Source organism: Crotalus tigris, unplaced genomic scaffold, assembly GCF_016545835.1.
Source record: "Crotalus tigris isolate CLP2741 ecotype Arizona unplaced genomic scaffold, ASM1654583v1 scf7180000017631.5181431, whole genome shotgun sequence".
Lineage (NCBI taxonomy): Eukaryota > Metazoa > Chordata > Lepidosauria > Squamata > Viperidae > Crotalus > Crotalus tigris.
Window position 1 is genome coordinate 179,027 of NW_024096525.1, and position 15,920 is coordinate 194,946.

Below are 15,920 nucleotides of genomic sequence, written 5' to 3' on the forward strand. Positions count from 1 at the left end.
TTGGCTGGCTAGGTTACCAAATAAAACATAAAACAGAAGTCTAATTCTTTTATCTTCTGGTCCAGTCAGTTTATTGCCAGTCAGAGCTTTGAACTTGTCAGTGCTCCAACTTGAGGATAAGATTAATGTGTTGTATATGCACTCAACAGGAGTTGAATTTGACTTGAGGGAGTCTTTCCCTTGCAATATATACACTTTATTATTTTGTAGTCAGTTGAAATGAGATGCTTGTTCTTCCAGATATGCCATTTCTAGCCATATGTATGGGTTAGGAAGGAATTTAATATGTTCAAATGAATTTGAAGAAAAGGTTGTAAGTATAACTATTTCAGAATATTTGAACTCTTCTAAAATGAAAGATATAATGTGTCTCTTTAATTCTTGCACACACAAAATGGCTTAATGCAATAATGAGTAACTGGAATTAATTTGCTTAGCTTAATCTTAAGCAGTAGAATCATATATATGTTGTTGAACATCTGATAAGGAAATCATACCTATAGAGAGCTATATGGACCCATCTATTCCATTATAAAAAAGTGTTGCAGCCAGGTAAAAGACATGTTTGGGGGGTTTTGTTGCTTTTTTTTTTATAACAAACATTGAGATTTATGTTCAAACATGGCCAATTTTAGATTCTGCTTCTTATGAATTACTTAACTAGAACTGGGTATTGTGAATATATTACTCTAGTCTTGTATATTCTTCATTGGCTTCCACTTTATTTCTGGATTCTGTTAGGGTGATTGTATTAATCTATAAAGTCCTTCACTGCTTAGGACTACTATAATAATTAGACAGTATGTTCTTATCTGCAGTCTAACATAATCTTCGCCTTCTCTGGATGTCTGCCTGTGCTGAGATGAGGCAAGCAGCTATCAGAGAATGGACTTTTCCTGCAGCATCTGCCTGCCTCTGAAATGCCTTTACTGACAAAAGCTTTTTTTCCCCTTTGAGCATTTAAAACAGTGGTAGTCAACCTGGTCCCTACCGCCCACTAGTGGGCGTTCCAGCTTTTATGGTGGGCGGTAGGGGTTTTGTCCAATACTGAAGCACTTTCCTTTTTTTTTATTTAATTGACTTTTAAAAATTTTTTCATAGCATTATTTAAAAACATTTTCATTAGGTTTTCATAAAATTCCCTGTGACAATTTAAATTTCTGAAAATATACTATTTGTATCACCCGCGCATCAGTTTAGTTCACGTTACGTAAGTGAAACTAAATGGCGCTATAGTGTGACTGCAAACAAAAGAGCCTCGTCTCAGAATAGCTCATGCATCTCCCCCCTCACCATCCAGCTGTAACAGACAAGCAGAGCTGGTAGCCGGTGTCTCCCCCAAACCCAATCCACGATGCGCGAGAGGCATGCGCAGATGACGATACCGGTGGGCGGTTAGAAAAATTTACTACTAACAGAGATACAAAAGTGGGCGGTAGGTATAAGAAGGTTGACTACTCCTGATTTAAAACATTGTGTTAATTTTTAACATGTCTAGAAATATTCGTTTTAGCTGCTATTTGTATTGTTTTATTGTCTTACACTGTATATTCATACTGTTTCAATGTTTTATGTAGTTTATTGTCAGTTGCCATGGAAAAATGCTTTTTTTTTTTAAAAAAAAGTAAATAATATAGAGCATTTTGGCTTTAGTTTTAAAAGCTTTAGAGCACTTTAAAAATAATATTTGATTATGTGAAAATAAATGTTATTATTATCATTCGGCAAATTGTGCTGATCAAGTCCTTTATATAATTAGTATATAATGTAAGCATGAGTTTTCATAGTCTAAAAGTATTTGGTGTAGATTAATATTCTAATTTTTCTTATCTTTTATTTGGTATCAGAAACTTGTTTAATAGTATTTTCAAAATATTAACAGTATAACAAAACTCAAAAAATGTTGAACACATTTCTTCTGAAAAGTTGAAACAGTTATTAAATAAAATGTTATTTATCTCAATAAAGTGGGTATAACTTATATCATGGCTTGCTAAATAATTTGTTCCCATCCCAGATACCGTCTATAGTTGCTGTCATCAACTTGGATTGCCAGGACTTCAAAATAACTTATGTGTGCCTTTAAGAGGCAAATATTATGCCACTTTTTAGTTACAGAAAGTGTCTTTATGAATATTTCTTAAAAGTCTTTATTCTTTTTCTCTGTTTTTAGTCAGTGGCAAAAACTGGACGATTGCTCATCACCCATGAAGCCCCTGTTACTGGAGGTTTTGCATCTGAAATTAGCTCCACAGTACAGGTAATGCTTGAAGTGCTAAATTTTCAGAAGAAACTCAACTTGGTTATTGAGTGGGATTTTCACGTGAAAAGAATACGTTTAAAGATACATATTTATGGGAAGGAAAATCATATTTCCTTCCCAAGACCTACAATGCTGCTTCATTTTGATGAAATGGGGGTACTTTTGCAAAAAAAGAATGAAGAAAGCCAGGAGTGTATATCAATCTGAGCTGTCCACCTAAAGCAGGTGCCTATATCTGGCAACAGTGATATATACTGTAACTAAACTAGAAGCAGATGACCATTTTAATGACAAGGATAAAGGCATCATTTTATAGTGTGTGGAAGAAAATAACAAAAGCCACATGGGTAGACGAGATAAAGTAACGATGAAGTGTCAGATGATGGGATCCTTTGGTTGGATAGCATTCAACATTCTACGGAGGAAGAGTTGAGGATGTTTCCACAGTATTAATGATATTTATGACATGATTAGATTAAAGACGTTCGACATATAGCTGCTAATATTGCCATGCTGGAAAAAAAAAATCCAAGCTGTAAAGATAGAATCACAGCAGGAACATAGAATGTAAGAAGCATGAGCACGGGAAAGCTCAGCAGAGTGAAAGATGAAATAAATCAACTACGTATTAGTGTCTTCAGTATCAGCACATTGGACTGTACAGGAATTAGACACTTTCAGTTAGAAATTCATACTGTTTACTATTTAGGAGATAAATGATAGATAGTGTTGCTCCCATAGTCAAGAGGAAAATAGTAATATTGGATTTAATGCAGTCAGTGAACAAATATTATCAATAAGACTTTGAGGACACTCTTTTAATGTGGCATTGTAACTGATTCAAAAAAAAAAAAGATGGAAGAAGTATACTGAAATGTTGCATGGTGGAAATAGCAACATCCAAGTTACCTTATTTTTCGAAATATTTCCTTACAAGCATTCTTAGTGCTAGAACTTAAAAGTAGAGCATAATGGTTATTGGTAAGTTTGAAGGCTACAGGAACTGATGGAATATATATGGAATAAAGGGAAGCAGCAGAAAAAAAAACCAATAAAGGTTCTAACTAAGCTATCCCAGCATATCTGGCAAAGAGTGGATTGAAAGAGATGTTTATATATTAATGCCAAAGAAAGGAGGCTTAACAGAATGTGCAAACTACTGCACACTACTTTGATTTCACATACTAGCAAAATAATGCTTAAGATCATCTAATGCAGATTATAGCCATACATGGAAAAAGCAATGGCAGATGCTCAGGTTGGTTTTAGAACAGACGGGGGAACACAGTGCTTATGTATACTGAATAACTGAGAAAGCCAAAGAATAGTTTGTCTTTTGTTCAGTGTAGAGTACATTGAAAGTCTATGTCATTTAATTGTAAACTAACTTTTGTATCATAATATAAATTATATATTATTTGTATAAAGTTACATTCAAACATCATAGACCTTAATAGTAAAAATAGAGAAGACCAATGACTAATCCAGCCCTGACTCTGTTAGCCTTACATAACACTCTGAAGGCCTGGGTGTTTCTTTATTTGGGCCAAGTTAGGCAAGCTCTGTTTTAGCTGGGATTTTAGGACCAGACCATGTAATTTACCTTGGGTGTCAATGAGCTATTGTTTTTAATTTTTTTATATCTTGGTGCAACATCCACAGTTGTTTCTGTGAGATGGGTAGCCAAATAAATTATCTAAATAAATAAATAGGTATTTGTAAGTGGTTGCTATACAATTTGTATTTGGAAGATGGGGAATAATCTTTCAGTCTCATTCTGTATCCAACAATGTCGGCAAATAGAGAAGTTGAAGAACTTCCTCAAAAAATGACAGAGAAAAGCTTGGTATATTGAAACTATCTCTACATCATCTTGTATTTCGTTTTACTTTGTGGTATTGTATTTTTAAAATCTGCATATTGTGATCTTTCACAGTTATTTTTGCTACAGTTTTTTACTAATTGATTATCAGCTATGATTGCTTTTCAACTTCACATCTTCCTGTAGAAAAAAAATAACACTGTTCTGCTCTGATCATTATGAAAAAAAAGTCCTTGAGAACTTAACTGTACTTGGCTTCATAGTGTTTTTAAGCTTTAGGTTACAATCCTAAATTTACTACATCTGTTCTTTATAGCATTCTGTGGTAGTGGTAGAAAACCATTGAAAACTTTAGATACGCTGTTCTGTGAAAAATGTCGGTGTGGGGAGGCTCTACCAAATGTAGTGGCAGAAGTCCTACAGATTTCCTTACCCGGGCTGCAGTGAGGTTAGGAATCATGTGGTCCAAGAGTTTCTGGGAATCATATGATCCTTGGCCCAATAAGGGCCAGGCAGAATACCAGCTCTGCAGTTAGCAATATTGATTTTTTTTTCACTTATGTCAAATGGTCAGGAGGTAGAATATCAGGAAAAAAAATATCCACTTTTGTTTCTTGCTTGGTGTCAAGTTCATAACACGGTTTTGGAAATCCTTTAGACCAGATGCTTTGATAAAAAAAAGCAGAATAAAATGTCTATAATAATCCTTAAAAGAAAGATGCTTTGTTTTGAGAAAAATGCAAAGTGGAGTGGCTATTTATGTTCAAATCTCTAAAGACAGCTGAGAGCAGCTCCCAAAGTTGCTATGGAAGCCTGGATAAAGAGGGTCCCTTGTATGTATACCTATATATTATGAAGTATCTTTTTTAAAAAATTAAAGATTTACAAAGTCTTAATTCATAAGAGTTCAGGAAATGAGTTTCCTGTTTCAAATTTTATTTGTTTCATCATAATTTCTCTCCTCATTTTTCATAAGTATATAAAATATGTTTGATGTGTGATTTATGAAGTGTTTCACAGAAGAATGTTGCTTTAGGCATGCAGAAGAACTGTTCTTATTAATTTCTAACATACATTTACTTGATTGTGAAAGCAAGGCTTCAGTGTTAGACATGTCATGTCATGAATATAAAAGGAAAAACCGTTATAAAAATCATTTTTGTGGATGAAATGTGTAATAAGAAAGCCCAAAAATTTCAGGGATTGAAGCTGATTTTTCTTTTCTTTTCCACATGGAATTAATAAAACTTACATCAAGTCCAGTTAAAGTAGATTATATATTTTCATATCATTATGTCATCCAGATTGTGAGGAAGAAATAAGTCATCCTTATTTTGAAGGATGAAACTAAATTACAATTCTTGCAGTTTACCATATGGATATTATTGTTTTGCATTTTATATATGTGTTTGTATAAAATATCACCTTGTAATCAATGTGTATCTTGTCTGACCAGAGACACTGTCCATTTTATCTTTATTTGAAAATGACTAACTACTTCTAGGTTAAATGAAATAGCATTGAGGTCAATTTATAGTCTGTTTAGTATTTTCTGTCAGTATAATTAATGGAAGAAGATTTTGTGCAAGATTGTAGTTTGAAACAACAGGAAAGTTATGTTTTATTTGCCTTCTAATTGTATGTAAAAGAGAAACAATTTCATCTGATACCTGGTGTCATGTTTTAGTTTTGAGCGCATTGTGCATAAATTTAACCAGTGAGGTCTTACTATATTTGTGAAATTACATGTGACTTAATATTTTCTTATTGGCTTAGGCATTTTTCTCTTGCCTTGTCACAGTTCTTTCCATATTGACTAGATTGGGGGGGTCTTCAAACTTGGCCCTTTTATGACTTGTGGACTTCAACTCCCAGAATTCCTCAGTGCCTGGCTGGGGAATTCTGGGAGTTGAAATCCACAAGTCATAAAAGGGCCAAGTTTGAAGACCCCTGGACTAGATGGTTCATACTTATCATGCTTCTATAACCTGTAACAAAGACTGAAATTTCGATGCTGTAAACAAAAATTAGCTCTTGGGTCCAAATATGATGCATACATGCATGCATCTTGTATGCTTGTGCAGTAAAGCAAGAAATATTAGGTTTACACAATCATAAAGAATGTGATAAATACCTATGTGTTTACACAGCATTTATATGCAGGTGCCTGATGTCAATTACAGTTCTTGATTTCCTTTTATGTGGCGTTCTCTTTTTATGTGGAGAAAATTAAAGCCTGAAGCAGCTGAATGCAGATAGACTGACATTGATTATGAATTGTATAGTTTGAATGACATAGAATTCGAAGGATGAAATTTGAGATGCACTAGTTTCCAAATCTTCATGTTTTATTATAGATAAGCTGCCTGCATTAGGATGCTCATTAATAATGATGTTTATTACGTGCATACCAGAATCTAGGCTTATGGGCTAAACTTGTAGGCAATGATAAGACTCTTTTCCCAAATTGCCATCTAAGTTCTTGGAAAACCAGTCAGACAAGCAGAGAAAGACTTAGAAGTTAATCTGATCAAGGATGGGTGTGAGTTCAGCTTTTAGCCTACATTGTAGTGGTAGTGTAGGAAAAGCACTATTACTTTTCCTTATTGTATTGGGCTTTTAGCCTTTTGCCTTGTTTGGGTAACCAATTCCTAATTAACAGAAGAACAGAATAATGGAATTGAAAGGGACCTTGGAGGTCTTCTAGTCCAACCTCATGCTCAAGCAGAAAACCCTATCCTTAAAAACCTCCAGTGTTGGAATACCCACAACTTCTGGAGGCAAGTCATTCCACCCATTAATTATTCTAACTGTCAGGAAATTTCTCCTTAGTTCTAGGTTAGTTCTCTCCTTGATTAGTTTAGATTGACTAGTTTAGATTAATTGGGAAGAGAACTGTTAGCTTGGCAACTGATCATTTTACAAAGTATGTTATGTGGTCTCACCAAGCATGGTGTAAAGTGGTGCTATCACTTCTTGTTGTCTTGGCACCATCCCTCTGTTGATATAGCCCAGGACTGGATTGACAGCTGCAGCACACTACTGGCTCATACTTAAGTGGTAGTCCACCAGGACACGTAGAGCCCTCTCATAGTTACTATTATTGAGCCAGGTGCCACCTATTCTATACCTGTGCATTGTTCAGAACCTTACTTTTCTCACCATTGAAGTATTTCTTGTTGGATAGGCCCCAATATTCAAGTCTATTGAGCTCCTTCTGAATCTTGAGCCTGTCTTCTAAAATGTTGGCTTCTTCAGCTTGGCATTATCTGCAAATTTGATGAGTTCCCCTTCTATCTCATGTAGATCTTTATGAAGATGTTGAAGAGACCAAACCTAGAGGCACGGCACTGCGTGCTTCCCTCCATGTAGATGTAGTTCCATTGAGGACTACCTTCTGAATACTTGATGTGATTACTTAGCCATCTACTCATTCTGTCAGTGGATGTGGTTAAATACTTATATGGTATTTAGGAAAGAAACATGAAATTAACATGTCCTATAAGTCTGAAATTAGACCACTATGTGATTGACTATATTTTCGGAATTGAATGGGGATATTTATATTTGAGAGATTATCATAAATTCTTTTACAAAGGAAATGCCTTTTACCCATTTTTAGCAGAAGAAATTGATTTAGTACAAAATGTAAGGCTAACACATGCAATGCTATAGTGTTTTAGAAATAATACATTTGTAAGGAACGTCCTTGAGTGAATCAGGCAAGCAATACACCAGGCACGCTCCAGAATCCAACAAAGTTTATTGCACGTTGCAGGAAACAAAGTTTACCCTGGAGGAGGCTCCAACCCCGCGCGCTATATGCCGTCCCGGGCTACACCCACAGCACACACCCTCATCAAGCCTTATAAGGATACCCCGCCCATAATCCACCCATCCACCCCACCCTGTGCTAACCTCCACCGCAGCAAGCCCCATGAAACAAGTCCTCAGTCAGTCCCACAGCAGCAAGCCCCGTGAAACAAGTCCGTCCCCCCGCCCTAACTGATATTAGATCCTGTCAGACCCAGCGGCAATTCATAGCTCCTGCCCACAGCCCCCATCCCCCATGTTGGCTTCCACGTGAGGACGTCACATGCCCAATCAGCTGGCTGCACGCAGATCACGCCGGCGGTGTAGGTGCCGTCCCGCCGGAGTCGCCAGGACGCGCTCGCCGTTGGCGCAGGCTGGAGGCTGCAAACGGCCAGGTTGGTAGCGGCCAGGTTGGTAGTGTGCTGGGTCTGACAACATTTTTCTAATTTCCAGTTATGGATTCTTTGTTCCTGAGGGAAAAACTCTCATGATTAGCTCAACCAATTTTTCAGTCATGCTTTCAATTCTTGCAAAAGGGAACTGGGAATACAACGTTCAGTTTGGAAAATGTAAATATGCTGAATGTATCAAAATGTGAAAGCATGATTTGCTAGTTGATGGTATTTGTGTTATGCTATAATTTTCTTAGCTTATAAGTTGTTAAGTTTTGATAATATAAAAACTGCTTTTAAAGCTTCTTTAAATTAGCTTGAAAAGTAACATGATTTGTAGGTTGCTTAAAGGAGTTGGGCAGTCTTAAAATGGGATTCAATAAAATAAACATATGGCTGTTAGTGAGCACAATTTTTACCTCTTTTTTCCTTATGGATTTTCCTTATTTTATGCAGACCGCTGGTCTACATTCTTTTAAACCTGTATAGTCTTTCAATTTTTCAGCATTTTTTCCCTCACTATTTAGAGGTAATTGCATGCCAGAGAGGGCAGGCCACCTGATTTCAGATAAACTGTTTATCCCTAAATCTCTCAAATAAAATGATATATACGAGTGTATTCAAACTTGTAGGAAATTTCCACTCTCTTAAATAGCTTCAGCCATCTCTCTAATTATCTTTTAGTATTCCTTCCACAGCTTCATTCTAAAAGGGAATTGGAAAAAGCTTACTTCCTGCAATGGAAGATAATTGTTGAAAGATACAATTCAATTAATAATAATGACACTTCGAATAAATGCAAGAACCTATTGATAATTTAAATTCAAGGTGACCTCTGCCCTGATGTGTCAGCTTGAATTTCATTTTTAAAAAGTCATTTTTGTTGATTTCAGACTAGTTGTAGGTAATTAGAGGTGATAAAAAATTTACTATTTTTTTATCACCTCTAATTTGAACATTATTACATTATCAGTTTGGAAAGTTAACCCTGTCATTTCATTCCATGTAAAAAGTTAGCTGTATTGTTTGATAACAAAGTAGAGAATTTCAGAGCAGGTTTATCCCTGGGAAAAGTTTGCTGTTGGGAACGTGTTCTTGGGTTCTCTAATCTTTGATAACTTGGAACGCCATTTAATCTATGCACATATAACATACATACCAAAACATAGACTTTGCTTGGAGGAGTTAAGTAAAAGAAGGAAACTACTAAATTTATTTCAGCAAGAATAAAAGTTTGGGAATGTTTGTTAATATTCATATTAATGTTACTATTTGCTAAATGACAAAGCTTTAAATACATACTCATTATATAAGAGTAGTTGATTTTTTTTTTAAAAAAAGAATACTTTTCTTTTTTTAAAGAAAGCTTTCAAAAAACTCAAAAGCATATCTTGAGTATGGAAAGGTTCAGTAATGTTTAGTTCATGGAGAAGATACATTGCTTTTAGGCCAAGAAAAGGAATGAGTAAAATGTGAGTAATGATCTTTTACTTCAATTAATCTCTTAGAGCTGTAATCCTAGTAGATTTAAGATCTTCAGGTGGCTTGAAATATATAGGCTTATAGTGTAAAGAAGAATGTTCACAGGAACTAGTCTATACTGTTTTTTATATAATTTTATATAGCTGCTCAGTTGTTACAGAATAGTATTATAAACTTTGTGGAAATGTGTAAGTTTAAATTGTTATATCTTATTTCCAGCAGCTTGCTGAATTATTTAAGTTCCTGCAAAGTTACAAATAACTGAAACAGTAATTTGAAGCTGTTGATATAGGTTCTGTATTACTAGATAGAAATCAGTGTCTCACTTACTTCATTTTTAGATATATAGGTAAAATAGTTTTGAGATACATCAGTCCAGAATAAATGGCAAGTTTTCCATGTTCTACACTTCATCAGGTGGGTGTTTGTTTGAAGAATGCTTATTTCCTTAGGTCATTTAGTGAACAGTAACATTTTAATCTGATTAAGAATTAAGTTTTACCATAAAATTTCCTAGAAAGTAAAATATAAAAAAAAATGTTAATCTTCTTTCATGGTTTTCTGAATAATTTTATAGACATCAAAACAGTGTTTTGATCATTTCTTGTATAGCAGCAGCAACAACAAAATTGCCTATTTTGAGCAGTCATTGGTGATATGCTTTTGAACTGATACTGTACACCTGTGATTCCTGACAAGCTGACATTAACTGTTCATAGCTGGAAAAGTTTTGCATAAAACTTGCAAAAATCCAACAATCCTTGAACTGAATAAGCCTGTAATGAGGGTGTTGACAGGAAATAATTTTTGAAACATACAATATTTTAGATCATCCTAGGAACTGAATTATTAAAAACATTAAAAAGTATGATCAAGGTTTTATAACACTACAAATATAACAATTTTGCATCAATAGCCTAATGCTTAGTAAGGCAAATGTACTGATAATAATAATAATTACTAGTAATAATATGCATATCTATTTATATGGAAGTAGTACCTTTGTTTAATAATTGCTCTGACATTATACATTGTTTGAACTCTTAACCACAGATTTAGTAAGAATTTGAAATGTATTGAAATGGTCCCATCCTAACAAATAGTAGATACAAATTTTACCTTTGTCACGGAGAACTTTGCAGAAGCTTTATAGAAATTAAATCCTTCTTCTCCACCATAGTAGTTTATGTGATGCATTAAGACATATGTGCAAAGCATCTTTATGAAGCCAGGTTCTAAATATTACACACCCACACACACACACACCCACACCCACACACACACACACACATTTTGGAACTGATGGCTTTGCCAGATAATTTAAATCCAACAGTTAAAAGATTTATTTTAGTTCAAGAGAGCGTGTACATTTTGACTTTGAAAACATTAATAGCTATTGAATTAAATTTGCTTTCGCACTGAAGCATGTTATATTCTTTAAACACATTTTTTAAATACAGTCTAGACTTTTTCTTTGTTATCAGTTCCTGTTTGGTTAATATTAGTTATCTTGCATTGCCCTTGGCTATGCTGTATGTTTGCGTTAGTTTTATGAGAAATAACAAACTTTTTTCATATTGGTTCAAATTTGTACTTATGATTTTCAAACATTTTTCATAGTTGAGATTTGTAAACATTTTGAAAATCAGGATCTTAAATTTGATCAGTTCTATACATTTTAAGAAAACATTTGAAAAGAGTAAGTTTTCTTATTAAAGTCCATTTTTGCCAATATAGCTTACTGATATTACTGGTTGCTATATAGTACAGGCAGCTTCAAGTAATATCAAAGAACTGAAGTGGGGAAGAAGCTAAGTGGAGGAAACTAATTAATGACACCATAAATTAAATATGGTTTTAAGTTCATATGTAGGCTAATACTTCAGTATGTTCTAAAGAAAATTTTCAGTGTTTTTTCTCTCCTTTATTTTACACTTTTAGTATATGTATGTCCCAGGCCTTTATTTAACAGTAAAGTAAGGCTTTAAAATTTATAGATGTTTTTGAAGATCATTGCATTAATATCAATGCTGTTTCACTGATTACCATAATTTAAACCATCTAGAATAGTGCTTGATCATTCTATAGATGCAACTAGAATAGTATTATTAATCATTGCTAGCTGAACAAACCATTTGTTATTTTTGTACCTAATTTGTTCTTACCCAGTGCCAACTGCCACTAACCTTGTTCTAAACTATCTGCAACAATCAGATATTTTGTTTTCATGAAAGGGATTAAGAACACTTATTTTTGCATTATCTGCTACGATTTGAGCTGGAGGTTGACAGATCTTTAAGCCCTAAAGGGATATTTCCAGTGTATTTGATTATGAATTAAACGTATCATGCCTGAAACCATGTTCCCAGAGCATTTCAGAAATTATTAAGTATTTTACAGTATTTCAGGCAGAATTCCTTTTACCCTATTTGGTTTGTCTGAATCTGTAGTAGGAAACACATTTTAGTGAAGGATTTTACTTTCCACTACATGTTAATAAAAAGGGAATCCTTAGTCCTGGAAGGCTACTTTGTAATTCAGAGCTAGCTGTATAGGCACAGATGTCCCCCCCCCCTTCTTATTCTTCCATTGCATTCTTTTAAAAATAATCTCACTGTTAAGGATAGATTTACCTTACATTTGGAATATAAGAAGGATAATTTTTTTTTCATGTGCAGTTAACTATTATTACAGTTTCGAATTAAAACAGTAAGACCATCAAATATTTACTAAAATTTAAAACTTCACATTTAAATAACATGTGCTAAATATTAAGTGTATTTAAATCAAATGCTTTGTAACAAACACTGTAGATATAAATAATTCTTAAAGGATTATCACTTTTTCTTTAATTCTTTCTGCTTCTGGAAACTAGCACAACAAAAGGTTACTCTACATTTTAAAATGGATACATTTGAGCGGAAACTGCTGTTTTACGAAAGAGTCAATATATTATCCGTTGAAATTGCTATTCTATAATTATATATCTGTATCTATCAACATGAAATGGAATATTCACCTATGGAGAGAATAAAAGATTAGAGATTTGTCTCCATGTGCTCTTTAAACACAAATACATATTTAATCTTAATCTCTGTATTTTTATCATCTTAAGAAATTGCGATAGTTTTACCAGAGAATTCAGACAATTAACGAATATATAAAACTGCACATATTTAAAAATATCTCTTCTAGAAAAATAAGTGTAGGCTAAAGAAAAAAAATTAAACAAAACTAATTTCTTCATTCTGCAATGAATTTAAAAATAGTACTGAAAGTAGTAAATATATACTTGAAAAGTAAAACATCTTAAAGTTTTCATTTTATTTTAATTGTTCACCTCAATTCAAGAGGTGAACAATTAAGAGTTATAACTTAGTAGATCAGGAAAGCTAAAATACAGTATACTGTCAGTGCGGTCCAGAAAGAATACAAGAAACAGCTTGAGTATGTGATAGTCCAAGGACAACTCAGATGGTGAACTTGAAAAAAAGAAAATAATTTGAAGGCTTCCAGGCTTTTATTAGAAAGCTAAAATGTATGAATCCTAAATATGTAAAGTTTGGCTGCTCATCCACATGCAACCCAAACTTTTCCTGTTCGGTATTGTCACACAAAGGAGCTATCTACAAGCCCAAGTTTCTGCATTTCGTTTCTGGAAGGCCCCTTGGGTGGCTAGCACTGAATGGTGTATTATTAAAAAGAGGCTAGTATCATGTTTCATTTTTAAAATGTGCATGTTAGAATGCTGTGTGTGAATCTTTTATACATAAAAAATAACTCTTCTTTTAAGCACACTTGGGTTTAAAATGTATTTGGGGGAAAAAAGTGAAATATTTATGCCTCTTTCTGCAGTTTAAATTGACAAGCCTGTCGCAGTGTGCCTATAAACTGTATTCTTCTATTAACATTTCACTGTAAGTCTGTGTTTAGTTTGTAAAATATGTAGACAATTTTCAGCTGGCTGATTTGTCCTGCAGTGGTTACAGTGATGTTATATGAGAAAAGCAGATAAGCAGAAATAGCATATCCAATAGCATAGGATTTTGTTGGAACCATTCTAGACTATTTGTGGCCCTCATCCCATGTAAATTCACTTTGGCCTTTAAGCCTTCATTGTTTTATGTTTCATACTCTCAACCCATATTGTGCAATGGGATGAAAATCTTTGGCATTCTCCTTATAAGTGTTGGACACAGGCATCACATAATTTCTGTTTATAAAAAAAAAACAACCAATGAAATTTGCAGAGGCAGTTTAGACTGATCTGTCCTTTTTCCTGTGTTTCCTGAAAAGCTGTTCCAAAGGAAATCTTTTCATTCATGAACGGGCATGTTTGAATCCAGCCCTATGTTCTGAAATGGTTGGAGGAGTATTTATTTCATTTAATTTGTTTTATTTTATCCCAACTTTATTAAATTTATAAATAACTTATAGTGGTGAAATATATCTAATACTCCTTCCTCCTACTTTTTTCACAGCACCTGTGTTGTGAATAAGGCTGAGGAAGAGTTATTTGAAATCTTGCAATGCAAAGGGATCACATTTACAATATTATTTCATTTAGCGTTGTGTGTTCTAAGTGGGGAGTTGACTTTGAGAAGTGGTCTCATGTCTGAGGTTGCCTTGTGACATTTTTTAAGAAATTTGAGTGGAATCTGAAAATTGTTGTGATTCTCCTAGCTGGATCATTGGAAAATAGATGCTATCTTTGGTATTATTCATGTTTGGTACTAGCAGAACAAATGCTGGAGAATTTACTGCCAAATATTTTTGGAAACAGCTGTCTGAAAGTTCTTATATACATTGCACTGCAATCTGTCAGGCACATAACAATTTAGCTTTTTATGCTTTTGCTTTTTTTCTATGTTTAAAATTTTGAGTAATATTTTTATTTCCAATCATCTATTTGTTTTATGCTGAGTTTCTTAGATTACAATTCCAGAGCCAAAAACAGTGTTTTATATGTATGGACTGTACACAGAAAGCAATTTAAACAGAAGCTAATAAATAGGATATAACATTATACTTTTATTGATTGGTAAAAAATAACTGAAAGGTGAAATCTTAAATCTATTTTTAAAATAGATGTGTTAATGCTAAGTGTAAAGTTTTGATTTTAAAGAATTTTATTTTTCAGTAGGTATAAAATAGAATACAAGGTTTGTCATTTGAGTCAAGTGATCTTCCTATAATGTCAAACTAATTTGCACATTCATTTCTGTTGAGTGATCCTTCCAAGGTTGAGTATTCTGTTGTACTGTATGTAAGGACTGTATGATCAGATAACTCTGTTCTTGCTGATTATTTTGAATCCTCTGTGCTTGCAGTTTCTTAAAGAAAACAAAGTCTGAAATAATTACGCAATGACTATTTAACTGATCTACAGTTAGCCTGAGATACATTAATGTAAATAGCTGAATCTTAACACAGTCTTAACATGATTACATTGAGACATCTACATAATTTTTAGTTAGAAGTTTGCCATAACATTTTAATGAACTTCAATTTCAAAGATGCGGTTCCTCAATGGAACTGCGTCTACATGGAGGGAAGTGTGTAGTGGGGTGCTCCAGGGCTGTGTTCTGGCCCCAGTGTTCTTCAACATCTTCATCAATAATTTGGATGAGGGGATAGATGGGGAATTCATCAAATTTGAAGACGACACCAAGCTGGCAGGAATAGCCAGCACTCCAGAAGATAGGCTTAAGATACAGAAGAATCTTGACAGATTTGAGCATTGGGCAGTATCTAACAAAATGAAATTCAATGGTGAAAAAAGTAAGGCTCTACATTTAGGTAAGAAAAACCAAATGCACAGATACAGTATAGGTGGAACCTTGCTCAACAGCAGTAACTAAGAGGGATCTAGGAAACCTAGTGGACAATCACTTAAATATGAGCCAGCAGTGTGCTGCAGCTGCCAAAAAAGCCAATACAGTGCTATGCTGCATTAACAGAAGGATAGAGTCAAGATCTAGTGTTGATACCACTTTACAATGCCTTGGTAAGGCCACACTTGGAATACTGCATCCAGTTTTGGTCACCACGATGTAAAAAAGATGTTGAGACTAGAAAGAATACAGAGCAACAAAGATGATTAGGGGACTGGAGGCTAAAACATATATAAAAAGGTTGCTGGAATTGG

At 34.0% G+C, this 15,920-nt stretch overlaps 1 protein-coding gene across 1 annotated transcript in view; it reads left to right on the forward strand.

The window, feature by feature from the left end:
* BCKDHB (branched chain keto acid dehydrogenase E1 subunit beta) overlaps window positions 1-15,920 on the forward strand; it is a 43,342-nt gene that overhangs the window by 19,915 nt on the left and 7,507 nt on the right. The window contains exon 9 of the mRNA XM_039334444.1: window positions 2,174-2,260. Within this exon, the coding sequence (XP_039190378.1) occupies window positions 2,174-2,260 (87 nt within the window). The remainder of the gene's footprint in view (window positions 1-2,173; window positions 2,261-15,920) is intronic.